Here is a 27,436-nt window from a genome sequence, read left to right on the forward strand (position 1 = left end):
TGTAGGCAACACAGTTCTTGTGTCTAGCCAGCCCACAAGGCATACTTAGCTATGTTTAGGCCGTCATGGATTGTCTGAGAAAAGGCATTCCTGAATTCGCCAGAGATGGCCGATAATCAGCAAACAAAAAGATGGAGGGGTGCAAAAAGGAGAGGGTTGGTGGGGTTAGGGTAGAAAAAAGGAAGGGGTGGGTGAGGGAGAGAAGAAAGGGGTGGGCAGAAGGGGGTTGGAAAGAAGGAAAGGGCAAGCAGGAGGTTGGGGGGTTGCGAGGAATAAAAGGGAGGGCGGGCAAGAGTTGGAAAGGTCGGGCGGGGAAGGGGGACCTCTAAGGGCTGCAGCATGTATTGTGCCATCCTAAGGGACCCCTCATCAAAATCATGCACACTGCATTGCAGATGAGGTGTGTTGGTGGGGAGAAAAAGGTAAAGTCAACATGGCACCCCTCTCTGGGTGACATGCCCCCCAGACCACTGCCTGGGGCATAGGTAAGTCACCCCTCTAGCAGGCCTTACAGCCCTAAGGCAGGGTGCACTAACCCACAGGTGAGGGCATAGCTGCATGAGCAATATGCCCTTACAGTGTCTAAGTCCATTCTTAGATTTTTGCAAGTGAAGTGTGGTCATATTATGTACACGGACTGGGAGTTTGTCATTACGAACTCCACAGCTCCATGATGGCTTCACTGAAGACTGGGAAGTTTGGTATCAAACCTCTCAGCTCAATTAACCCACACTGATGCCAGTGTTGGATTTATTGAAAGATTCTCACAGAGGTCATCTTAGAGGTGCCCCCTGTATTTCACCCAACCCTCTAGTGTAGGGCTGACCGGTCTGTGCCAGCCTGCCACTAACAGACATGTTTCTGACCCCATGGGGTCAAGCCTTTGTGCTTTCTGGGGTCAGGGACAAAATCTGATCTTGGTGGAGGTGCTTCACAACTCCTCCCTGCAGGAACTGCAATACTTGGTGGTGAGCCTCAAAGGCTCCTGCCTCATGTTACACTGCCCAAGGGTACTCCAGCTAGTGGAGATGACCGACCACCAGTCCAAGCACCACTTTTGGCTGCAGGTCCGGAGGGAAAATTAGTAAACACCAGGAGGTGTACCCGCCCCAGCTGGGACCACCCCCCTTGGGTGCTCAGAGATTAACCCCTCCTGGCAGAATCTTCCATCTTGCTTTGGAGGATATTAGTCAATAAGGTTAGGAATGTGCCACCCTCCCCAAAGGGAGTGGGCACAGGAAGGATGTAGGCACCCTCCGGGACAGTGGCCATTGGCTACTACCCTCTGACCCTGGTAACTCCCCTAAATCTAGTATTTAGGGACACCCCTGAACCTTGCTCTTCAGATTCCTGACGACCTGAAAAGAAGAAGGACTGAAGAGCTGCACCAGCAGAGAAGACTTCGGATGACAACTGACTTGGCCCCAGCCTTACTGGCCTGTCTGCAGCTTCAACACGCCTGCTACAAAAATGCGACGAATCCTGCAGAACCAGCACCCTCTACAAACCCCCAGGGGACTGCTTGCCTACCCAAGGACCAAGATCTCCTGAGGGCAGCAGCCCTGTCCACAAAGATACCTCCAAGAAGGACTCCAGAACCGCCCTGGATCAGCGAGTCCTGCCCTTTCTGCACCCAACACCTACGGCCTATGTCTAGTTGGCCCACCGATCCAGAGAATGACCCCACGGTGATTCAGACCTCTAGTCAACCCTGGGTTGACCCATCCGGACCAACACGACGACGCCTGCCGCCTACATCCAGAGGACCCCCCGACCATGACCGGCTCCGGTAAAGATTTCCCAACACCTAAAGGTACCACTGCACCCGCAGCCCCCTTGACTTGGGGAAATCAACTGACGGTCTAGCAACGTTCAGTGGGCTCCCTACTTACCTGTTCAGCAGTTGTTTTTATTCAGTCGACTCCCTGGACAATGCCTGCAGCATCTTTATGACCCCTGGGGTTTCCTCATTGAAAAGCATTGGGTGCCCGACTGTTTGCACCCTGCACCCGGCCACCCGTGCCACTGAGGGTGTGTGTTTGGTGCTGAACTGTGGGCCCCCCGGTGCTGATCTAACTCCCCTCCCCCCAAAAGTCTGTGCCCTGAAGTTGCGGGTACTCTCCTGCGAGCTGTTTCTTTCCAAGTGCCCCCTGTCTCCACAGGATTCCATTGAGCGTCCAACATCAACTTTGACCTCTGCACTTGGTCGGCCCTGTGTTGCTGGTAGTGCCCTTTGGTGTCTTCCTAAACTTTGCCCTGTCAACACCTCAATCCTTGAAGACTGGGATCACAAGTCAAGTACTTACCTGCAAATTGTGTTGTTACTTTTCCTTCCCAATGACTGCATTGCTTTCTATGATAAATGCACTGTCCACTTTTTTTAAATTAAAAAAGTATCACTTGCCTGTAAACTGTTTTACCTGTGAATTCTAAACAAAGTGCATTTGATAACTGAAAGTGATACATTCCTGAAACTACTTACCTGCTACAAAGATCCTTTTGGTTCTAGAAATAAAGTAACAAAGTATATTTTTTGATACACAAAACATTGGCCTGGAGTTAAGTCATTGACTGTGAGCCTCATTTCTTGACTGTGTGAGTACAACAAATGCTTAGGACTACCCTCGGATAAGCCTAACTGCTTAACCACACTACCACAAAAGAGAGCATTAGTATTGTCTATTTTGGCCTCTGTAAAGCCCCTGGGGATCCACTGGACTCTGTGCACATTATACCTTACTTTGGTACAGCATGTAGAGAACCAGCTTCCTACACTGGTGGATCAGCGGTGTGGTCTACGACTTTGCATTTGCTGGACTACTCAGCCAACATCTGATCACAGGACTAAGTTCCAAAATTGCCTTTGGATTCAATTCATTTTTTTGAACAGACAATTTTTCCATTTTTTTTTTTTAACAGTCCTGCTAGGGCATTGGTTAAGTCCCCTTTAGCATTTCATAAAACGTGTACAAAGTTATTTTAGTTAGGGATAAGTAACTAGAAGTAGTTTTAGTTCCTCAAAGAAATCCCCAGCCTTAGTAACATAACCCCTTACCTCAATCTCAAGATGAGAGAATTAAGGTCTCTCTGCAGTCTCAAAAAGATTAAAACTGGTTCCAACCCTACCAAGATCCAGCTCCAGAGGCTCTTGGCAGAGTATGCAAAGGAACACCCTGCTGAGGAGGCAGAACTCCCCTCAGATGGGGAAGAAGTTAGGGATCAGGAGGATGACCTCCCCCTCCTAAACTAACTAGGGAGAACAGGGCCTCTGTACCCCCGACTCCTTACTCCAAGGATAATACTCACAGGATCGGGTCTCCAAAAGGGGAGTTTGGTTCCTCTGGAACACTGAGAGCAACCTCAGTGAAGAGGACCTCCCTTTAGCAAGGATGGCCAAAAGACCAGCTTTGGAGGGATAGCTCCTGGCTACAGAGAGGGAGAGAGCAGAAAGGGGCCTAGGATCCATTAATGCTAGCAGCAACAAAATTCCCAGGGACAGAGAGCAATCTTCTGACCCTAAAATCCCCAAAGGGATTGTCCCCAAATACGACGATGGTGATGATATCACCAAATGGCTCACAGCCTTTGAGAGAGTTTGTGGAATGAGGAAAGTCTCACTGGGGAGCTCCCCTTTTGGAACTGTTCACTGATAAGTGTAGGGATAGACTCCTCACACTCACTGGAGCAGATGCTGAGTCCTATGACCTTCTGAAGGCTACCCTGATTGAGGGCTTTGGACTTACCACTGAGGAGTAAAGAATTCGGTTCGGGGGGCTCACAAAACTTCGAGCCAGTCCTGGGTTGATTTCATAGACGACTCAGTGAAAACACTAGATGGTTGGTTAACTGAAAGTGAAGTGCATGACTCTGATGGGTGTGAGAGAAGGCCTCTTCTTGACATGGTTAGCCTCCACTTTTTTGCTTGATGTATGATGTAGCCTAGAAATCGATATTGCCCAGGGGCCCTGCTAACCAGGTTCCCTGGGCCAGACCTCTTCGCTAAACTGTTGTGATGCTGTGGCACAATTGGAGACACCTATAGCTTAGGTGCCCAGAGGCAGGAGGTACTAAGGATAGGCCCCTGAGGGCAGCAGCACTAATTGTGTCACCCTCCAGGGCCCTCCATCAAAGTACACCCAGCATTGCCATTGCAGGCTGAGTGCCCTGATGCAAACCTAAAGTGAAAACCCGACATGGCACACTACCTGTGTGCCCTGTACACTCCACACTGCATGCACTATAGATAAGTAACCCGTTTGGCAGGCCTTTCACTCCTAAGGCAGGGTACACTATATTTTATATGAGGGCATTGCTGCATGAGCGATATAACCCAACTGTGTCCTTGCCAAACCTGGGACATGGTGAGTGAACAGACCAGCCATTTTAAAATGCATGTGCTGGATACTGGTCAGTACGAGTTTCACAGCAACATGATGGCCACTCTGAACCCTGGGTTGTTTGGTGTCAAACAACTCAGAATGATAAATCCCCAGTGGTGGATTTATTATAAAATGTACCCAGGGGTCACCTTAGAAGTGCCCCCTGCAAAAGCTAACTACCCTGGCATGGTTGCTGATTGGTTCTATCCAGCCTCCCACCACCAGACATCCAGTCTACGACCTTGGGGGAGAGATCCGTCTCTGGATTGTAGAACAATGCCCTTCCTGGGTGAAGGTGCTAATAACCCCTCCCTCAGGAATGTGCACTGCCCTGCCAACAAGGTTCAAAAGGGCTTACCGCCTTTGAAACTCGATCCCCAGGCCTGCTGCTAGCAGCAGATGGCCGCCCCTATTGCAAATCCCCACTTTTGGTGGAAGCGATCACAGGAAAATACACACAGGGTAGGAGGAGTGGCCCCACCTGGCATTCACCACCCCTAAAGGTGTTTCCTGCAAAGTGGACACTCCATTTTATTTTCCTCCATCTTGGATGAAAGGAAAATAGCCAATCAGGTGTAGGTATGTGACCTCTGCCCACAGGAAGTGGTCACTTGGTGGGTGTAGCCACCCTAGGCTAGATGACCCATTAGTCCCTACCTAGGTCCCCCTAAAACACCCACTAAATACAGTGTTTAGTGGGTATCTCTTGACCAGGAAATCAGATTCGACAGACAAAAGAAGACCAGCGCCAAGAAGAAGCAAAGCACGAGTACTGTGCACCAAAGAAAAGGTACCAAAGCCTGCCTCTTGCACCCAGGACCAGACAATCGCACGGAGGAGCTGCTGGACAACTGGACAACTCTACAAAAGCCCCAGAGGACCTCCGGCCTTTGCCAATCACTGGAGAACTCCCTCCAGAGTGGAGGTACCACTCCCAAACCGAAGCAGAACCAGCAAGCCAGTGAGGGTCACTTCACTGACCAGCCGCTAACTCCCGAACCGGGTGTCGCAGCTGGACCAAACTTCATCCCGTGACTGCAAGGACAAACCCTGCCAGTGTGCCAAGTTTGGTGGCACTGCGCCCCCCCCCCCAGTAGTCAAACTGTGCCAATACCCTCGGTGATGGTCAGCAGACACTAAGGAAAACAGCCCACCCAGGGCTGAAAAAGGACTAGGGGGAAGCCGTAGTCGAGGAACTTCAGGAACACCGCGGACCTCCTGCCAGAGTGCCCCCGTTGTCCTGCAAATGACCCTTGAACCAGCTTACCTCCTGCTCCTTAGGGCATCCTGGCGCACAGCTCCTGGCTCACCAATTGACTCTGCACCCGGCCGCCCTGTGCCCTGCACCAAAGAACATGCTGTGCCCTAAGGGTCCCCCACCCTTTGAAAACTCGACACTCAAAAGGGGACCCCAAGGATTCATCTTTGAACTTACCCTGTCATGCTGTTTCCAAGTGGTCCCTCGCAGAGGCCCTGCATCAACTCCAGAGACTTTCTCCTACTTCCCCCGCCAGAACCGGGAGCCGCCCAAACTTCTCCAGCTGGCACAGTGTGCCCACCAACGACCTTGACCAACTTGCAAAACAAGAACTTGGTAAACTAACTGTAAGGTTTTATATGTATTTCCAAAGTTGAACCTCCACTGACTCCCATGGTGTGTAATTACACATAAAAAGACTATTTTTATTAAAACTTCAAAAAGATCGTGGTCTTAAAATGTATATAAAAATCTGAAGTATTTTTATAATTTGGTCTTGAGTTATTCCTTTGAGTGTGTGAGTTGCAAGATTGATGCTTCGAGTACAACAAATGTTTTGCACTTCTCCAAGATTGGCCTAACTGCTCGACCAAGCAACCATAAAAATGAGATCATTAGGTGATCTATGTTTTACCCCTGTAAACCAACGTGTGGTTGCCTGGACTCCCCTACACAGTGTGCCTAGCTTTGTACACTACATAGAGGGTCAGCCTCCTACAATGGGTTCTATATTTTGTTTATGAAAGAACTCATCTTAAGTAACTGCTTCAATGAAAACCTGCACCAGTATCTGATAAACGTAGGTCCAATTTATCCCCAATAATTGGGAAAGAAGGCAGACCACTGGGTCAAGACTAGGGTGACCAAGACGTCCATTGGAGGTGACCAAAAGAAAGGGGTTACAAAGCCTCCCCAGGGGAAAGGTGGTAAGACTTAAGAATACCTAAGAATATAAGTAAAGAGTCTTCTAAAGGCTCTCAAAACCTGCTGAGGAGGGTGGACCCCGCACCTCTTCACTTTCCACTCATGCGTACAAAGGTAAAAACTTTGATCCCAAAATGACCTGGTGGTTCAACTGTAGACAGAATGGACACCAAACTGGAGCTTTGGTATGTCCCAAAAAGAATACCCCCCCTAGGACTGCACCAGCTAGCACTGGTACAGCCAGTCTCCAGGTGGGATCCACAGTGTGCCAAAAGCAAATCAGGGTTCACACTGGAACTGTTTTAGTCCCTGAGGATGGGGTAGATTTTGCCACTCCTGCTGTCTAGTGCCCTACTATGAGCAAATACAGACAACATCCCTTGATTAATGAGACTAGAGTAGAGCCCTAAGGGATACAGGTGCCAGGGTCACTATGGTGACAGAAAAACTGGTTTCCCCAGGACAGTACTTAGCTGGACAAACATATCCAGTTACTAATGCTGACAATGTGACTAAGGTCCATCCCATGACTATAGTGACCTTAGAATGGTTAGGGGTCACTGGCCAGAAACAGGTAGTAGTCTCTTTTGCAATCTCAGTTGATTGTCTGCTAAGAAATGACCTGGAGTCCTCGGCATGGGCTGAGATAGAACTCTGAACCCATGCAGCCCGTGCTTGGAATCCCTGAGATTGTGTGTGTAAAGAGCAGAGAACAAAGCCAGAGCACAGGGTGAAAAAGAAGTGTTGGAGTCTGAAATAATGGCCCAACCTCCCAAGAGGAAAGGCAAGAAGACTGGGGGGACAGCTTCTGTACAGCAAAAAACACAAGGCTCTTCTTCTCAGGAAGAAGAAGTCTTACCAATCCCAAAGGGAACGGAGCCCATGGAACTTGAACCTTGCTAGGTTGAGCTCTTGGGCCCAGGGGGACCCTCTAAGGACCAGCTGTGCCAGGGACAGAGAACCTATCCCACTCTTGCAAGCCTGCGACAGCAAGCTGCTGAATAGGAAAAGGGGATGTCAGTGGCTCCCACAGGGTTTATTGGGAGGAGGGACTCCTGTTCACCGAAGGCCAGAGACCCCATACCTGGTGCCATTAGGAGAGTCGTAGTGCCTCAGCAGTTCAGGGAATTCATCTTCATACTAGCCAATGACATACCCCTACCTGGGCATCTGGGCCAAACCAAAACTTGGAATAGGCTAGTCAGCTATTTCTACTGACCCAAACTGTCACAAAAGGTGAAGGAGCGCTGTAGCTCCTGTTTCACCTGCCAAGCAAGTGGTGAGGCAGGTGACCACCGAAAGGCCCCTCTAATTCCACTGCAAGTGATTAGGGTTCCCTATGAAAGGGTTGGTGTGGACACAGTGGGTCCGTTTGAAGTAGCCTCAGGAAACCAATATATACTGGTAGTAGTGGATCATGCTACAAGGTATCCTGAAGCAATGTTCTTTAGGTCGACTACAGCCCCTGCAGTAGCCAAAGACTTCATTGGTACCTTTACAAGCGTAGGGTTTCCAAAAGAGGTGGTTTCTGACAGAGGTGCCAACTTCATGTCAGTTTACCTTAAACAGATGTGGAATGAGTGTGGGGTGACTTACAAGTTCACCACACCATAACATACCATACACATACCAATGGGCTTGTTGAAAGGTTCAACAAGACTTTGAAGGGCACAATCATGGGACTCCCTGAAAAGGAGACAGGATGTCGTTTTGCCATGCGTGTGTTTCGCCTACAGAGAGGTGCCTCAGAAGTGAGTAGGGTTTTCCCCCTTTGAACTTCTGTTTGGCCATCCAATTGCTCTTGTGAAGGAGGGTTGGGAGAGACCTCTCCACAAACCTAAGCAAGATGTTGTGGACTATGTACTAAGCCTATGTTCTAGGATGGCAGAGTACATGGAGAAAGCATTCAAAAACCTTGAAGCCAGCCAACAGCTTCAGATGCAGTACTTTGACCAAAAGACTGCACTGGTGGAGTTTAAACCAGGGTAGAAGGTGTGGGTTCTGGAGACTGTGGCTCCGAGAGCACTAAAGGACAGATGGAGTGGCCCTTATCCTATCCTAGAAAGGAAAAGTAAGGTCACCTACTTGGTGGACCTGGGCACTAGCAGGACACCCAAAAGGGTTATCCATGTGAACAGCCTCAAGCTTTTCTGTGACAGGGCTGATGTGACAATGCTGATGGTTACGGATGAGGATCAGAAAGCAGAGTGAACCTCTCTCTGACCTCCTCTCTCACAACCCAAAAGATGGGTCAGTTGATGGAGTTGTCTACTCAGACACCCTCATTGCCCAACAGCAGGCAGACTGCAGGCAAGTCTTGCAGCAGTATGCACAGCTCTTCTCCTTAACCCTTGCACAGCACACAGGTGTACCCATGATGTGGACACTGGGGACAGCTTGCCTGTCAAATCCAATATCTATCAGCAGTCTGAACAAGTTAAGGAGAGCATCAAAGTTGAAGTAAAAAAAAATGCTGGATTTAGGAGTTATTGAACCCTCAGACAGCCCCTGGCTAGCCCAGCTGTCTTAGTCCACAAGCCCCATTCCCAGGGTGGAAAGAAAGAAATGAGGTTCCGTATGGACTACAGAGGTCTCAACTCAGTCACCAAGACATATGCTCACCACAGACCAAGGGCTGATGAGCTGAATGACAAATTACATGCAGCAAAGTTCCTCAGGGCCATTGGCTTGACTGCAGGGTACTGCCAAATTAGCATGGCACCAGGAGCAAAAGAAAAGACCACCTTCTCCACACCTGATGGATATTATCAGTTCACTCTTATGCCCTTTGGTTTAAATAATGTCCCTGCCACTTTCAAAAGGTTGGTGATTCAAGTCCTTGCTGGTTTGGAGTCCTTTAGTGCATCATATCTAGATGGTATTGCTGTCTTTGGTTCTTCCTGGCAGGTTCACCTGTCCACCTGGGAAGGTTTTGTAGGCCCTGCAATCAGCAGACCTCACTATTAAGGCAATCAAATGCCAGGTAGGACAGGGCACTGTTGTATACTTGTGCCACCTTGTAGGTGGAGGCCAAGTGCAACCCTTACAGCCCAAGATCCAGACAATTCTGTACTGGGAAGCTCATACCACCCACACTCAAGTCATTGCATTCCTTGGCTTGACTGGTTATTACAGAAGGTTTGTGAAGGGGTATGAATCCATTGTGACCCCCCCCTCACAGAACTTACCTCTAAAAAGATGCCCAAGAAAGGTAACTGAACAGTTAGTTGCCAAAAGGCCTTTGACACCTTGAAGGACGCAATGTGCTCAGCACCAGTTCTCAAAGCTCCAGACTACTCTAAGCAGTTCACTGTGCAGAAAGATGCCTCTGAACATGGGATAGGAGCAGTCCTGTCCCAAACCAATGATGAAGGACATGACCAGCCTGTTGCTTTCATTAGCAGGAGGTTACTCCCCAGGGAGCAGCGATGGAGTGCCACTGAGAGGGTGACCTTTGCTGTGGTTTGGCCATGAAGAAGATGAGATCACACTTGTCTGGTACTCACTTCAGTGTTCAATCTGACCACAGACCTTTCAGATGGCTTATGCAGATGAACACTAAAATTTTGAGGTGGTCCACCTCCCTCTAGGGAATGGAGTTTATGGTGGAACACAGACCTGGACCTGCCCATGCCAATGCAGATGGACTTTCCAGGTTCTTCCTCTTAGACAATAAAGGCTCTCTTGGGAAAGGTTAGTCTCATCCCCTTTCGTTTGGGAGTGGGTTGTGTGGGAAAGGGCCCCTTTTAGCATGGTTACCCCCCACTTTTGTCTTGATATCTGATGCCAACTTGACTGAGTGTGTGCTGGGATCCTCTTAACCAGGCCCCAGCACCTGTGTTCTTTCCCTAAACTGTACCATTGTTTCCACAATAGGCACAACCCTGGTACACAGATAAGACCTTGTAAAAGGTACCAATGATACCAAGGGCCCCGTGGCCAGGGAGGGTCTCTAGGGGCTGCAGCATTTATTGTGCCACCCTAAGGGGCCCCTCACCAAACACATGCAAACTTCCATTGCAGATGATGTGTGTTGGTGGGGAGAAAAAGGTAAAGTTAACATGGAACCCCTCTCTGGGTGCCATGCCCCCAAACCACTTCCTTTGGCATAGGTAAGTCGCCAATCTAGCAGGCCTTACAGCCCTAAGGCAGTGTGCATTATACCACAAGTGATGGCATAGCTGCATGAGCAATATGCCCCCTACAGCATCTAGGTACATTCTTAGACATTGTAAGTGTAGTGTGGCCATATCGAGCACATGAGCTGGAGTTTGTCATTCCGTGATGGTTTCACTGAAGACTTGGAAGTTTGGTATCAAACTTCTCAACTCAATAAACCCACACTGATGCCAGTGTTGGATGTATTGAAAAATACACACATAGGACATCTCAGAGATGCCCCACTGTATTTCACCCAACCCTCTAGTGTAAGGTTGCCCTGTCTGTGCCAGCCTGCCAGTAACAGGCAAGTTTCTGACCACAAGGGGTGAAAGCCTTTATGCTCTGGGATCAGTGACAAAGCATGCTCCGGGTAGAGGTGCTTCACACCTCCCCCTGCAGGAACTGCAACACTTGGCGGTGAGCCTCAAAGGCTCCTGCCTCAGGTTACACTGCTCCAGGGCACTCCAGCGAGTGAAGATGCCCGCCCCCGTACCAAGCCCCACTTTTGTCTGGAGTTCTGGCTGGAAAATTAGTAAACACCAGGATGTGTGCCCACCCCAGCTGAGACCATCCCTATAGTGCCCAGAGCTGAGGTGAACCCCTCCTGGCAGAGTCCTCTATCTTGCTTTGGAGGATATTAGCCAATCGGGTTAGTAATGTTCCTTCCCACAGGGAGTGAGCACAGGAGGGTGTAGCCACCCTCAGGGTCAGTAGCCACTGGCTACTGCCCTCTGACCCAGGTAACACCCCTAAATCTAGTATTTAGGGGCACCCCTGAATCTTGCTCTTCAGATTCCTGGTGACCTGAATGAAGAAGTAGGACTGAAGAGCCACACCAACAGAGAAAACTTCAGATGACAATTGACTTGGCTCCAGCCTCACAGGCCTGTCTGTAGCTTCAAGACTCCTGCTACAAAAAGGCGACGCATCCTGCAGGACCAGCAACCTCTACAAACCCCCCATTGCACTGCCTGCCTACCCAAGGACCAATATCTCCCATGGACAGTGGCCCTGTCTGCACAGAAACCTGCAAGAAGGGCTCAAGAACCTCCCCGGATCCGCAAGTCTTGCCCACTATGCACCAACACCCACGGCCTGTGTCCAGGTGGCCCAACCAACTAGAGCTGATCCCCAGGCAATTCCGACATTGAGTCCACACTGGGTTGACCCCTCCTGACCAACATGACAACGCCTGCAGCCTAAATCCAAAGGACCCCCCTGACTGTGATCAGCTACGGTGAAGATTTCCCAATGCCTAAAGGTACCCCTACACCCGCAGCCCCCTGGCCTTGGGGAATCCAACCGAGGGTCTAGCAATGTCTAATGGGCTCTCTATTTACCTATCCAGCCACTGGTTTTCTTCAGCCGACTCCCTGGACCAAGCCTGCACCATCTTTGTGACCCCCGGCTCCCCCCACTGAAAGAAATTGGGTGCCCGACGCTGTGTTTGCACCCTGCACCCAGCTGCCCCGTGCTGTTGAGGGTGTGTTTGGTGCTGGCCTGTGAACCCCACTGCCCCTCTACCCCCAATCTAAAACCCTCAGGTCTGTGCCCTGAAGTCAAGGGTACTTACCTGCAAGCTGTTTCGTTCTAAGTGCCCCCAGTCTCCATAGGATTCCATTGGGCGCCAGACACCAACTTTGACCTCTGCACCTGGCCTGCCCCATGTTGCTGGCGGTGCACCCTTGGTGTCTTCCTAAACTTTGCCCTGTGGACAGCTTAACCCCCAAAGACTGGGATTGTAATCAAGTACTTACTTGCACATTGTGTTGTTACTTTTCTTCCCCAAGGACTGCATTGTTTTCCATGAGAAATTGCACTGTGTCTACTTTTGAAATTGAAAAGTATTACTTACCTGTAAATTGTTTTACCTGTGAATTCTAAACAAAGTGCATTTGACACTTGAAAGTAATACATTCTTGAAACTGTACTTGCCTGCAACAAAGATCCTTTTGGTTCTAGAAATAAAGTAACAAAGTATATTTTTTGATACATAAAAAATTTGCCTGGAGTTAGTCACCGAGTGTGGGCTTAATTTTTTCACTGTGTGTCTACAACATATGCTTATCACTAACCTCTGATAAGCCTAACTGCTCGACCACACTACGACAAAAGAGAGCATTAGTATCAGCTACTTTAGCCTCTGAGGATCCACTAGACTCTGTGCACACCATACCTTACTTTGGTACAGTATATACAGAGCCAGCTTCCCAAATCATATGCTTGCCACCATTCCTCTTTCCATATTTTGAACCCTGTGAACTACAAATCCAGTATGAATTTTGGAATGGTGCAGAGGGCAGTACTTGTGTAGGGAAACAAAATTAAGCCATGTTGCTAACGGGACTCTGGTTAAGAAAAAGGCATACGACTTCTTGATTCTCAGAAACTTACTCAACAACTGCACCTGCCACAGCAGGCCAGTCACAGTTGTGCGGTCCACACAGTATCAGTGCTTCGACCATTCATCCGAGCTATCATAATAGAGCTTCCTAACCACATTAAGCACCTCAGGTCCTCCATGTTTCCGGTGCAAAGGCATTTACCTGTTGGAAATTCTGGGGGTCCTTTCTTCCCAGATTAGTCTTTCCTTCCCAGATTACAACTGTAATCACGCTAAGTATCTTTCTGAGTAAGAGCTCCAGAACTCAGTTATTGTCTGAAAAATGCAGTTCTGTAGACTGCCAGTTTAACTCCAAATATGTACAAGAAGCAGTATAAAGTCAAGTTGACAAACCACTCTAAGCTGTGCAATATGGGGTATTAAACCCAGTTATCTTGTGAAGCGATCAAATACTTCCTATCCACAAGTCTCTGCTACAGAAGTGATATTGCTTTCATGTTCCCTCACCCATTACTCATGTTCACTCCCAGGTTTTGTGTGTCGAGTTTAAGCTCCAAACCATTACATTCTTCCAAAGGACTTTAAATATAAGTATGCAAATGTGCCAAACATGCCATTACACTATCAGCATCCATCAGGAGCCTACAATTGCCTTCCCTCAATCTGAAGATTCTTCCTAATATGGTGGACCAGAGCTTCCGTTTTTGGGACAAAGATAAGAGGTGACATGGGGCAGCCCTGCATGCTTCTCTTATCTATGGAAAAGAGCCATGATGCCAACCCATTTATTTGCACAAGGGGTATTGAGATACAGAACTCCCACTATTAAGCACTTCCTAATTCTTGTCCTAAGGTCAATGTAATCAACGCCCACTTAGTGAATCTCCAGGTCTACTAAGGAATTCAAATGACCTATTTCAGACTGGAACTCAGATGCAATAACAGGCAATATAATCTTTTTTAATCACAGCTCAACGTATGTGACATGAACTCTTGATAAACCAAATTGCTTCAACGCTCTTACAAAAACTGAATGAGGGTATTTTAGTCTTTTGTAAACCTAAAACAAAACAAAATAAGAAAAAGGGTGTCGATACAGTACATAGTACATTAGATTTTGCATGCATAGTGTCTGAGGAGCCCCTCAGAGCACTCTATATATAACCCAAAATTAATAGTACAGTATTCCCACCACTTTCCCCAAATCCTTTTATGTTTGAAAAGGTAGCCTTATGCTTTATGCATAGTTTTTTTTTTTTTTTTTTAAAGTTTTGCACACCTGTCTCTTATTCTTCTCCACTCCATGAATGCAATGAATGGGGAATGCAGAGGTGTTTCTCCAACATTTAGCAATATCTATTTTTGCTACCACAATGTCCGTTGCCACCTGTGCACTTTTTCCCCTAATTGCCTTCATGGTCATCCAATATTCCAAGAAGGGTGATATAGGGATGAACACTCAATTGGTCTTCCCATAATTTTTGAAAGGGCAGAAAGAATTTTAGAGCAGTAGATTCCAACCCACATGAAAGAAATTACCACTGGAGGAACCGCAGCAGACATAACTAGTGAAGGATTCCTACCAGCTAGCCATAGCTTGTTGGGGGAGAGAGGTGAAATAGGCTACATGTAAGTGTTTTAACCGTATGAGATTTAGTCTGACTGGGATAAGGGACTCCTGAAGTGCCATCCTGGCTCTTGCCAGTGACCATCATCCATAGGACCCACCAAACCTCACGTTTTGCCCTGGGGCTTTCAAAAATGGGTCCGAAGAATTATTAACAAGGGATTTGTATAGGCAAGATATTCATGGTTAAACTTTCAAGGATAGACAAGTAAGTTGTGAACCCTTGGCAGTGTAACTGGTATTTGTTAGCATGACCTAATTGGTGCATGCTAGAATCACCCTACAGTAAGAAAGTAAGCAAACAGTACAATATAATTCCATTTGCCCAAAACCATATGTCTCCTTCCATGAAGCATTGGTCACCTTAAATAACACCATACTTAATAAATATCAAAGCTGGGTTGTAGAAAGGTATACCCCTTACAAGGAAAATGACATTGCTAACTGTCCAGAGGACCTACAGAGGTGTACTGATGACCTGTGTATTATAGACAACACAATGAACATGACCAAACCAGGCTCAGTCTTCCCTCTTCTCCAGGTTTGTCCAGTGGGCTCATTACTTCTCTTGGGGTGGTAGTGCGGTGGTGGGTGGCAATCCATGTAGGAACAGAGGGGGTTCAGATGTTTGAGGTACCACCTGCGCCCTCTCCACCCCGTGTCACAAATGATCCTCTTCGTAATACAAGGGCTTCAACAACTTCTGTCTGGCCCTCCTGCCCCTTCCCATCCTCTGCCATCTCAAACATCGCAGTACTTCAGCTGTGCGCCCAGTCACCCTAGGGACAAAGTTTGGATTTCACTGTGCAGAGAGCTGTTTGGGGTCTTTTCTCTTTGCAACAGAGTCCTAGACCGCTGTCGGTGTGACAAAGAAGAGCATTTAGAAGTTGTTGATAACCTTGGCAGGGAAGAGGTGTGTATATTTAGTGTTCATCTGAGTGTAACTTCGGCAAAGGATTTTCTTTGTTTCTGTATGTGGCAGGTGAAGTTGGGGAAGATTAGTATTTTCAAGCATTGGCACATAAGCCTGTCTGTGGATCTGGCCACTCAAATAATTGAGCCCTATTCTCTGCAATTTAAGACTTAAGCAGTAAGAGGAATAGATGCAGTTTTAAGGGTCACCCTTATGGTCAAGGATGTGCAAATTGTTAGGAATTATCAGTAGGAAAATAGTCGGGAGGCAGTAGAACAGGTTATACATTGGAATATGCTAAAATTGGCGATCTGGAGGCAACTGACAGATTTTCTGCTCGTCTTAACAGCATGAGAGCATTTTGTAAATGAGAAATGTTAATAGTGACTGACCTTCCTACAGAAATAACAGAAAACTGCCCAATTACAGAACATTTATAGGATTTTTGTTTACAACAAAAGTATAGTTGTGGTCATTAATACTGGACAGAGATAGAGTAAGATCAGGTATGTAAATACATGGTGTAAACTAAGATTTCATTATTTACACTGGAGAAAACTAAGAGAAAAAAAAGAGATATTAAAAGTCGGTGCAAATTTGCCCATTTTGAGGCAAAAGAAAATTATATGGCTACAAGGCTGCCTTCTTTAAACAACATAGGGTAGAAATAGTTTCCAAGCCAATACATTTAGTGTCTGAGACAGTAATTTATGTTCCCCTGAATTGGGAAAATGATCTAACAGTGCGAAGCTTCTACAGACATATTTCAGTGTTCAGTATGAAAGCAAAGCTATTCACTGGGATTTTATAATCTGGTTAGGCCAACTAACGGCAATGCTAGCGCCCTGGATCAGTCTGATATTATGAGGGGATGAGAGGACGGTGCAACACAAAAAATCTTGTCCACAACTGATATTGTGGAGCATACGAAAAAGTAAGTAATTTTCACATTCTAAATGTTCAAAAGACATTTGACAAATTGCAATTCTTTTTACACACAGTTCACAAAGAGTGAATTCTGAGGCACTTATCAGGAGACTTACCATACAATCCAAGTGCTGAGATTGATTACAATACAGTGTGTATCCATGTGCAGCGTCTTAAAGTGCTTCATGCTGTGTTGGCCTTCAGAGTTTGTACTGCACCCCTGATTAAAACATTTAACAAAAGAAGAACATTTTGGCAAACGTGAGATGTAGAATTTCAGATGAACAAACAGATAGCTTTTTTTAACCATTTACTAATCAAATAAAATAAACAAATTGTGTCCCATTTAAATACTGGAAATATTATTCCCCAAACAAGTCAAGGAAAACATGCCAACCTCTAAAAAACTACGCAAAGCCCACATACAATTTATGTGGATGAGCTGAATATCGGTTTCAGTGTATCATAAAATTGTAGGTGAAAGTGTGCTTGTTCCCTTGCACCATCAATCAATTTGCTCCTAATTCACAAACTCTCAATAAAATGCCTGCTAAATCTCACCTCTTTCTAGAGGGTGATTAAAAGTAAACACATGGACATTTTAGCATCACTACACTACAAAGGGGTCCTCCCAAATTCTGAACCCCAATGCTCATTCAGAGATCCTATTGAGCTCACCTATTCATGCCAGGAATATAACAAATGATTACAGCGAAAGCACAGCTGCAAATGGAAGAAGTTAGACAATTAAAATAGAAGAAAAAGTCACCTACTATTAAAATATGACGTTGCAAATTAAGTAACGTCTATAAATCCTAAGCATGGCAGAAAATAATGAGCAAAGGTGAAATAGATTACTACATCATTTGGTGGAAAATATTTGAGAAGCTATAAAATCCTCTGTCATATCCGAACTATCATGTTTTCTTTTTCTTGAAGCAATACACTGTACTTATCACTCCTAACGAGCTATGTATGATTCCTACATCAGTTCAAATCCAGCTGGCTCCATCCCTTCTCCACTTCCTGAAGAAGCTGAATACTTTATTTCGTAAAGCAGCAACCTGTTGCAAAATTATCCGACTTCCCTCTCCGTACAGCACCACACTTATCCTAGTAATTTATTTTCGGGTTAAACTACATGTCCTATGAAAAAACGAATTCCCGAGCACAATATGACTAATGAGCCATAAATTCACAGTAGCCGTCAGTCTGCAGTAAATAAGGCTGTTCAGAGAAAATATACATTGAAACAACTTCATTTCAAGTTCTAAGAAAAATTCCCCATCATCCCGGAGGTGGCATTTAGAAAAGAATTAAAACAAAGGAAGCAATTTTAGATGAGAAGCTTTTGTGTCATACAAATGAACAGCATGAATGAAGAACTTGATTGCATGCTACTTATGATTGGCCTGGATCAATTGCAAGCTAGGGAACAAATTTGTGGCGAGAAGTTTCCTCTAAGAGATCTTAAAAATAATTTGTTGCTATTGGGATATGTGTGGGCAATGTTGGGAACTACAGGGGCAGAGAAGCACAAAAACAGAAGGGCCCAGTAACTATCTAGTAACAACAAGGTTTCTGAAGTTTGGTTTAAAAGGGTTAAGGGAATGGCCTCCGGTAAAGTGAGTACATGGTGTTTGAAACACAAGGAGGGGCACAAAGTATCTGCATTAGAAAAATCTGTAACAGTTGATGTGTGTCCAAGACTTTGATATCTACGCAGAATTGTTATGAAACACTTTCTATCTAATGAGTATAGACCTGGCTCAATTAACAGAGTCATGTAAGAAAATGGCATCAAATAAAGCACACAAAAATACCAAGGGCATTATGCAGGACCAGCGTTCCATACACCTCAGAACCAGTTTACCTCTTTAAAGCAGTGGACAACCCGTTGATGTCCACCATATAACGGCCATTATGCCGAGAACGTCCACCATATCATAGAAGAAAATACTTCTGGTGAAAGCAGCAAAATAATTTTATTTTTTATTTTCACATTTGTGCGACCGTCAGCATGTTGTGGGCGCCGACATCATTCAGCTGGAACTGAAAGCCATTAGCATTATGTGCCAACTGCTTTCAGTTTGATCGGTGCTAAGGGGGCATAGCTCTCCCCCTAAGCAGTGTGGGAGAAGTACCGCTGGAGAGAAGACAGTGTCCCTTTTCCAGCGGTACCTCAAAGAACCCAAAGCAGAAGTCCATCACTACACACCAGGTGGGGGCACACCTGGTACATGTCTTACCTCCAATTTCTAAAAGTAATACATTTTTTCTGTCCCCTTCCCTCCTGGTGGGGCATTTGTGGAAATTCATCTGTAATTACTCTCAAAGGGGCAGAAGGCTTACTAGACACTAGTGGAAATAAATACTCGAAAAAAAGTACAGGTGGGGGTGACGCACCATGGCACTGGGCCATAATCCCACCCCAAAAAGCCCCTAACAGCTTTTGCGCTGCCCTGTAGGGCAGTCTGAGATGTTTTATGCCCAACCTGTCCCCTGTTTGGGGGAAAGGCAGAATGCAGAAAACCCAAATAAGGCTTACCCAAACAAGAGGGCAGAAATCCCAATACACACTATAGAAAAAAAAACGTAGGGTGGAATGACCCACCCTGTCACCAGACTGTGGCCCCACCCCAAAATGAGCCAGCAGTCTTTCTGCTACCCTGGGGAGTAGGAAGCCACAACACATCAGGGAAAAAATGTTAAAAGAAAGAAGGTGTGTCCCACCTTGAAATTGGGCTGTGCCCCCAACCTAGTACAGGCCAAACAGGCTGCACAACACCTTGGGGGAGGGAGGAAGAATAGCGGCAAAAAGTTCACTAAACACCAGTAATATTTAACAAAAACCAGAGTGGGCAGGGGAGATAGGAGGCACAAAGTCCACTGAACATCAGGGATTAAAAAATATATATATATATGAGGTGGGGGCCTAAAATCCAAACAGTCTTTCCGACCACCTGGGGTCTATAATATTCAATCACCATGGCAAGCAAGAAAAATGTAAATTCTTTTGGGTGTACTTTTGACATATGTACCAGCAGAAAGGTAGTAAATCCCAATTTTCTCTCACTTGGTATGGTGAATCGCTCCACTATTCGGACTCCGGTTCAGCCACCAACCAGGCAACCGCGTGAACCCTGGGCATTTCTCAAACCAGAGTGATATGGCTTGCATGGATCCCACTCCATATTCATACCTGGAATGCCTTGCAAACATCAGATTTTGGCTAACATCACACATGTTCGTCACATTTCTTTATGGAAAAGTTCAACAATCTGCAGGGATCTACATATTTCCTACCACCCACCCTTCCAACGCTTTTTCCTGATAAAAGCCGTATCTCGCTTGTGTGGCTGGACATAGCAACTGCAACAATCACCACATTCATACCTAGACCTGGACAACACACTCACATAGCATCCTCTCAACACAGACCAAGTCTCATACACAACCCACTAACTACCACACACCCTCAAAACTTCAGAAAACACCTCCAAGCTCATGCTCATTAACGCTCATTCAGCAGTAGTCCAAGCATCAAGCATCGCAGATCTCAAAAGCTACCACAAGCTTCATGCTCTCTTCATCACAATAAACATGATTAAGCCCCATACCCTAGACGTTCTTCTTCCAACAGGGGACAAGAGCCATTGCATGGACAATGCACATTAGAAGGGAGGAGGCCTTGCTGCCATCGCCAAGTAATCTTGGTCCCACACCCAAGGCAAGGAAGTGTCTCCAAGCAGCTTCTGACATGTAAATTTCCGATTTCTTGTAACAACAGACCACCATCTTCCTTCTTATTTAGAGGTCCCCTGGTTGGAACAAGGACTTAATTGATGAATTCTCAGATCGCCTTGCTACCTCATCCGTCCCATAAACCCTCTTGGGTCACTGTAACCTCACAGCCAATATGGGCTTAAAAAAAAAAAGAGAGACACCCTACTCAATCTCATTAACAAATGCATCGTGGTACAGTACATCATCCAAACGTCACACTCCTAAAGCCACATCTTCTACTTTGTCTTCTCAGCATCACCAACAATCCAATGAAAACCACTCATAACCCTGGACATTACATCGCAATACATTAACAGTTCACAAACAAGCTATGTCGCATATTATCAGTTGACATTTTGTTTGTCTTTGAACCCTGTACAATGCTCTGCTGACTACTCGCTAGGGGTGAGCAATACAAATATCACATTCATGCATACATACATACAAACCATGCCAATACACTTGCTAGACAACTACAAAACTATGTAAACATCCACGCTCAAACAAAAAACATGCAAATTAAAGCTGAAATATTCAGCACCCTCGTACTATAAATACAGTGCTGACAAAAAACGCTCCATCCACATACAGAAAAGAAAATGGAGAAAAAGCAGAACTGCTGTGACTTCGTGATACTGAAGTTTCTCTGTACAGCATGCAGTCAGTTCATCGTATCAGCCAAAGCAAAATACTATACATAAACTATCAATGAAACCACTAACAGAAACAGAATAGTCTTCAAGACATCAATCACTGCATTAACGCCCTGCCTGCCCCTCCTATCTCACACTCCACAGAAGTGCAATGCCATCAATCGTTTCTTAATGAAAAATTACAGAAGCTTCAACAGCACATCAACACCACCAAGAATGCATGTCCTCTTACATTCATCACTTCTAGTAGAATTCAGCAACGGTCACCCTTTAAACCCTGTCTCTTGCAGTTCTTGCTGCCATACTCAATTTCCTCAAATCTAATTCCTATGAAGTTGAAGTCCTACTTTTGTCCTCTATCAGAGATTTCTCAGAGGAAGCACTCTCACCCCTACATCACCACTGTCAACATCTCCCTCACTCAACGCATCTTTCCAGAAGCCCAAGACAAGACAGATCCTGCCACATCTTAAAAGATTCTACTCTAGACCCGGATGACCCCACCAACTACCAGGCCAAAACTCACATATCCTTCATCTGCAAAATCACTGAACAAGCAGCGTATGCTCAACTCAAAGACCAGATCAGTGGTAACTCCCTCCTGGGCGACTACGAATCTGGGTTCAGAACACACCGTAACACAGAGACTACTGTATTCCACATTTTATAATATGCCAGTCTGACCACAGATGAGGATGACCCCGGCTTTCTGAGATTGTTGGACCACTCAGCTGCAATCAACACAGTTGACCATCTGTCCCTTATCCACACCTGTAGTTTCAAACAGAATTCACTGGTAATGTCCTTCATTGGTTCTCGTTCTACCTTTACCGCCAGCACCACTTTATTGATATGGGCACCTCAAGTTCCCAAAAGATCCCAATCTCTTGCTTAGCGCTCCTGGGTTCCATACTGTCCTGTGTCATCTTCAGTATCAACAAGGAGCACTTCTGGGCTCGAGTCAAAGACAGCAGCATTAATATTCAACAATATGCAGCAATGCTTCTATTTGAAAGTTTTCTCTGTTCTTGACACCCAATGCTTCAGACACTGCCTGCACCTCATACAGACCAGGCTGTCCAGAGCTTACCCGAAGTTCATTCCTACTGAGATCGAACACCTGCGAACAACAAGCAAGAAATTGTGCAAACCTTTATCAATAACATGAACCTTGACAGCTTCAAACCCCAACTTTAACCGAATACCATTTCACTGGGATTCAGCCTGGACACCAATTCCACACTCAAGGAACACATTGCCAGAAAACCAAAGACAACATTGTGCCAGGTTTCTCTTCTAAAGAAATTGAAACTGTTTCTTCCTGAAAGTGACTTCAGAATTTCTGTTCAAGCTCTCATAACTCCTGCATCTGGATGCTGGTACACTATAGCACATTGCCTCCCAGACTGTACACTGGCCCCCAGTTAATGCATCCCACATGCTGCTGCACGCCTCATTAGGGCTTAAAGAAATATGATCACATCGACCCCATCCTGACTGAACTCCACAGGATCTCCTTGCTGGCCTGCACCATCTTCAAAATCAGCTGAATCAGTTACAAGCCATCACGACTTGCACACCCACTTATCTTGCAGACAAGCTCACCATCTAGAGTGGCTATCGACAAAAATGCACCCAGTATCTGGAACACTCCAGTATCCATCAGAACCATTTCAAGGTTGTTCCAATGTAATAAAAAGCTGAATACACTCTTGTTTAAACAACACTACATCGCAATGCATCAACTTTACAATTCTGATCCCAGAACTCAGCGACCTCTACTACCACTTGTTGACTTGATGCTTGCCGTTGACCCTGTACAGTGCTCCGCTGCCTTTCGGCTAGGTTCACGCTATACAAACAAACATGCTTATGAAATATATGGTACTAAAATTGATTTATGCTTTTACAATAGATACATGTGCCATGGAAGACTATAAACTATTTGAAAACAGGATGGGTTACAATTGCAATTACCTCAGAGCATGAGTTTACAAGAAGATGGGTAACTGTCCCTCACACACACTGCATTAATAGGGATAATAAATGCAAAAGTGGATTATTATAGATCAGCAATAGTTGCCCTAAGATATAAATGGGTAAAGTTTATAGGAAAAACAATTTACGGCCCGGATAGAGGAGATGATGATGATGATCCAATTTATAAGACAACGGTGACAGAAGTAAGAGAAATTATCTCCCACTTATTTCTTTGGTGGAGATAGAAATTACATTCTAGCAGAAAAACAGGTCAATTAAAACATAGGAGCACTCGCACCATAAATTAGAAGAGATGATAAATACCCCGACTCAAAATCTTTACTGTAATAGATTGTTATGGAATGTTAAATCCATTCAAATCAGGTTATATATGCTATGCAACTCAATATCACCCTTATTTTAGATTAAATATTTTACATTTACATTTCATTACAGCCATCATATGTCGGATCATGCAATGATCATATAGGTGATAAAGATGAGGAGAGAAAAGTCAGGAATCTCACCTTGGACTGTTGATGGAGCTTTAATTAGGGATGACAAAAGGATAAAAAAACACAAGGCAGAATTTTTTTAAATTAATGTGGAGACAGCTCATAACTTTTCTCAGCGTGAGATCTTTTTAATGCGAATAGCATTTAAATATATATCTAGAACATGTGTCTCCAACCAGTCGATCACAGCTACCAATAGCTCCTAGGCACCTTCAGTGTAGCTCACAGCCTAAAGTTAATTCTTAAATAAGGTCAGGGTCACATTTGTTCTATTAAAGTTAAGGGAAGGCTATGTGTAGTATTTGTAGCATTCTTTGAAAATACATGTATTGATGTAGAAACCAGCTGTATTACACTGCATGTAGAATGTTAAGGTGAACATTCCATTTTAATGTTCTTTTAATGATGTATTCTCTAAGAATGTTAATGGTGTTCTCAGAATGTTTTATGTGAATTGAGACAGTTGTTTCAGACTTGTATACTGGTGGACGGACGTCGGGTGTGCTCATCCACAACTGTGTAGCATCATGAATAAATCCTACCTTTATAAATCATCTTTCCTCCAGCGTCTTCAATACAGATTTTGTAGTGACACTACACTGTGTTTACTTTACATTATCATCATCAGGCTGCAGAAAGAAGAGTCTGATAATGAGCAGTGCTGGAGTCTGATCTAAGACCCATGGTGAGGCACAGAGGTGAAGAATTAAAGCACTAAGGTATATAACTCTTAAATAAAAGTCGTTGTCAACTAAATTTTAGAGGTGAGAACAAAATTATGTTTTTCAAGCTTTTAAATCAGAGAAAATTAAAATTGAGAGTTAGAAATCTCAATTTTTTTCTTCCAAAGTGTGGCGCTTACAAATAGCAGGCCTCTTGCTCCCAGCGGCCAGTAAAACACTGTGCTTTAGTTATAACTGAAAAACAGAGTTATTCTTTGAATGGGGGAAATTTAAAGTGATGAGAAATGTTCCATTTAAAAAATGGTTGTATGTTTGTGATATACATGTAACAATGCCACATATGGCAAAAGGTATGCCCTGTGCCACAAGTACATAGACAAAGGCTTTCCTTTACTCATACACATATATCCCATTCATTTGCACACATGTTCATACCTTCCCGAAGCCCATGCTCTCAATGACACACATGGCAGCCCTGTCACAGTGCCCCTAGTCAAAGTATTTTGTTCGAACTATAGTATCTGGCTGTATTGACATTAGGGTTAAAATCAATGGAGCTGGCCGTGGGAGTGTCTGGTAACAATGTGCTAGTTGTTTAGCCTTTGATTGCATACTATGATTGTCAATGATCAGAAGTAGCTCTCGCTACAGAAAAGGTTGGAGGTCCCTAATCTGGAAATACACAAAAAATTAAAAACATGAAAATGAACCTGCAGAGTCAAATAGTTAGTCTAGCACGAGAAGTAGTACTCTAAAACTCTAAATACCATAAATATACTAAAAATAGAAAAATCATGGACATAATACAGATTATGGATGAAGAGGTTAATGAATGATTAATGGTATTGCAAGCAGTTAGAGAAAAGCGGGCGGCGGATAAGGAACATTAAGTATAATGGGAGAAAGAGTTTCTATAGAAGACATTGAGGTCAATATTATAAAACATTACATACAGAGCCGGAAAGAAATGTTTGAAAAGAGTATCATTGCCAGTTGCAAAGATGAAGATTTAAAGACCACGCTCAACAGATAGCTTCCGAAGACATTTCCATTGTAGTTGAAACTTGAGAAAAAGGAAAGTTGCCAGATCGGTTGGTCTTCCATATGAAATATGTAATCTTCCATGTAATTAAATTCAACATCCTATGAAGCACGCATTTCAATAAATACTTACTTCTGGCTGTAACACACCGCAACTGGCACAACATGTTAAGAAAATGTTATAATAAATCTGGCACTGATGCTATGCTCTGCCAGTCATAGTGCCCAATAACTTTACTAAACAGCAATTCAAAACTCTTTACCAAGATTTTAGCAACCAGACTGCACAATGTTTTAACAGAGGTAATACACCTAAATCAACAAGGACTCATTAGACAGCAATACAGATGTAAGACACACAAATGGATTAATAGCATGTATTTATACATCCAACATACAATTCAAGGCAGTTTTTGCTTCACTGAAGATTCCGAGTAGGTATTTGATGTAGTTATAGATGGATATCTCCTATGTAATGTCTTGAATTCAGATTCCTCTAAGAATTATTACAGCAGACAAAGCAATGTTTGACTCCAATTGACAATATTGATTACTAATGGCACATAGAGTAAACATTTTACAGTTTTCAGAGTGAAAAGATTACATGGCCCACCCCTGCCGTTACTTTAGTTGATTTTGTTTTATCAGATCACTGATGGAAGTACTCCAAAAAACATGAGCAAATTCTAGGAGTCCAAAAGTGGCCACACTATTCACTAAATTAAACTGTATGCAGAAGAAAAGTTAATACTTCCCAATAAACAACTGCAATAAATAGAACAAACATTTTAGAAGAATCTGGGAAAGTTTCAGATTATAAGGTAAACTCTCAACATTCTGAGCTGAGCCTACGGAACATACAGGAACCAGATATACTGAGATCTCTCAACTGTTTCCACTTTCGCATAAGGTTTAATATCTGTTAATTCAAGCCACAACATTGGAGGAACCTTTTCAAATACATGTAAAACAAGCATTTGCAATGCAACGGGTCTCGCATTTCTCCGAGTTAGAGCTATTAGCAGTTGTAAACTCCTAACCGGACTTTTCTTGCCTCATTAAATGGAAAAAAACGAGCGCGATTGCGCTGCTAAAAAGCGAGATCGAGCTGCGAAAAAAGAGAAAAAGTAGTCCACAAACTGGATGGAAAACAGCGAGCCTCGTATGTTTTCAGTACTTGGTCGCTGCGTTCGAGGAGGGCTAACCACCGGAAAAGGCATGACGTCTGCATGCCTTCCACTAATGAAAGCAAGCAGATTTTAAAAGGCAAGCCCACGAACCAATGAAAGACACTGACGTGACATTAACGGGGCTCCGAGCCCTTTTATAACTACTACAGCGTCTCGCAAGCGATACGCATGCACAAGCGCATGCTACACAGGCTCGATCCTAAAAATGGTAAAAACAATTAAAAAAATTATTAGACCAAATCAACATCTCCCACTGTCCTTAATTAGCAGTATGAAGTATGTGAACATGGTGATATCTAAGTTTTAATTTTTCTTCAACAGCTCCACATATATATTTTTTTACAGAAAGCTTTTTTTTTTAAAGCTTGAAGCAAGGCTATATTCATCTATACAGAGTCAAGGAAAAGTCAAAAGCCACCAGATGTTAATCGAACGCTAAACAAAGTAAAGCATGTTCTAAATTTAGAACTGGTAGAAGCAAAAAAAGGCAGGACCTGAAAGAAAATGTATTATAGTCCATTATCAGAAATCAGGGCACAGATTTGAAAAATAATTACGGAAAAATGTACTCTCTCTCTCTCTCTCTTTACTGTTGTCCTTTGACACCTGGTTTATCTAGGCATAATTAACATCCTAATATTGTAACAAACGTTTTATTCCATTAAGCCAAACAACGTAAAGGTGTTTCTTATTAACAAAGAACAGACGCCTCTTTCTACAATTTTATAATGGATATCAAAAACATGTAACAATAACAACCATATGTCTCAAGTTGCTGTTGTCTCACTAATGCTCATTCTTGGTGATACGCTATAGTCCCCCCCTTTTCTTTTAAGGAGTAGAAAATCACCCCTTTTCTTTGAAGGAGTAGAAACTCTTACAATGGGTGAAATTTCCAATTCAGACAGTAGCATAAAAATACTAGGGGTCAGAAATCGCTATCACAGTTAAGAAAGAGGAAGTCCTATAATTGAGCCTACATAAAAGCAGAAACATCACTGGAATAACTGGTACAATGTATCTATAGAAACCTGAAAGCTATATGATGACTTCTA

General features: G+C 44.4%; 1 protein-coding gene across 6 annotated transcripts in view; it reads right to left on the reverse strand.

Annotated features, from left to right (window-relative positions):
* Positions 1–27,436, reverse strand: part of USP45 (ubiquitin specific peptidase 45) — an 883,181-nt gene that overhangs the window by 788,771 nt on the left and 66,974 nt on the right. For 5 of the 6 annotated variants that reach the window (XM_069235543.1, XM_069235541.1, XM_069235545.1 and 2 more), the window contains one exon: positions 16,650–16,753. In XM_069235543.1, the coding sequence (XP_069091644.1) occupies positions 16,650–16,753 (104 nt within the window). Of the gene's footprint in view, positions 1–16,649; positions 16,758–27,436 lie in introns of those variants that run through there. The other variant, XM_069235546.1, reaches the window with a different exon arrangement.

This window comes from Pleurodeles waltl, chromosome 5 (genome assembly GCF_031143425.1).
Source record: "Pleurodeles waltl isolate 20211129_DDA chromosome 5, aPleWal1.hap1.20221129, whole genome shotgun sequence".
Classification (NCBI taxonomy): domain Eukaryota; kingdom Metazoa; phylum Chordata; class Amphibia; order Caudata; family Salamandridae; genus Pleurodeles; species Pleurodeles waltl.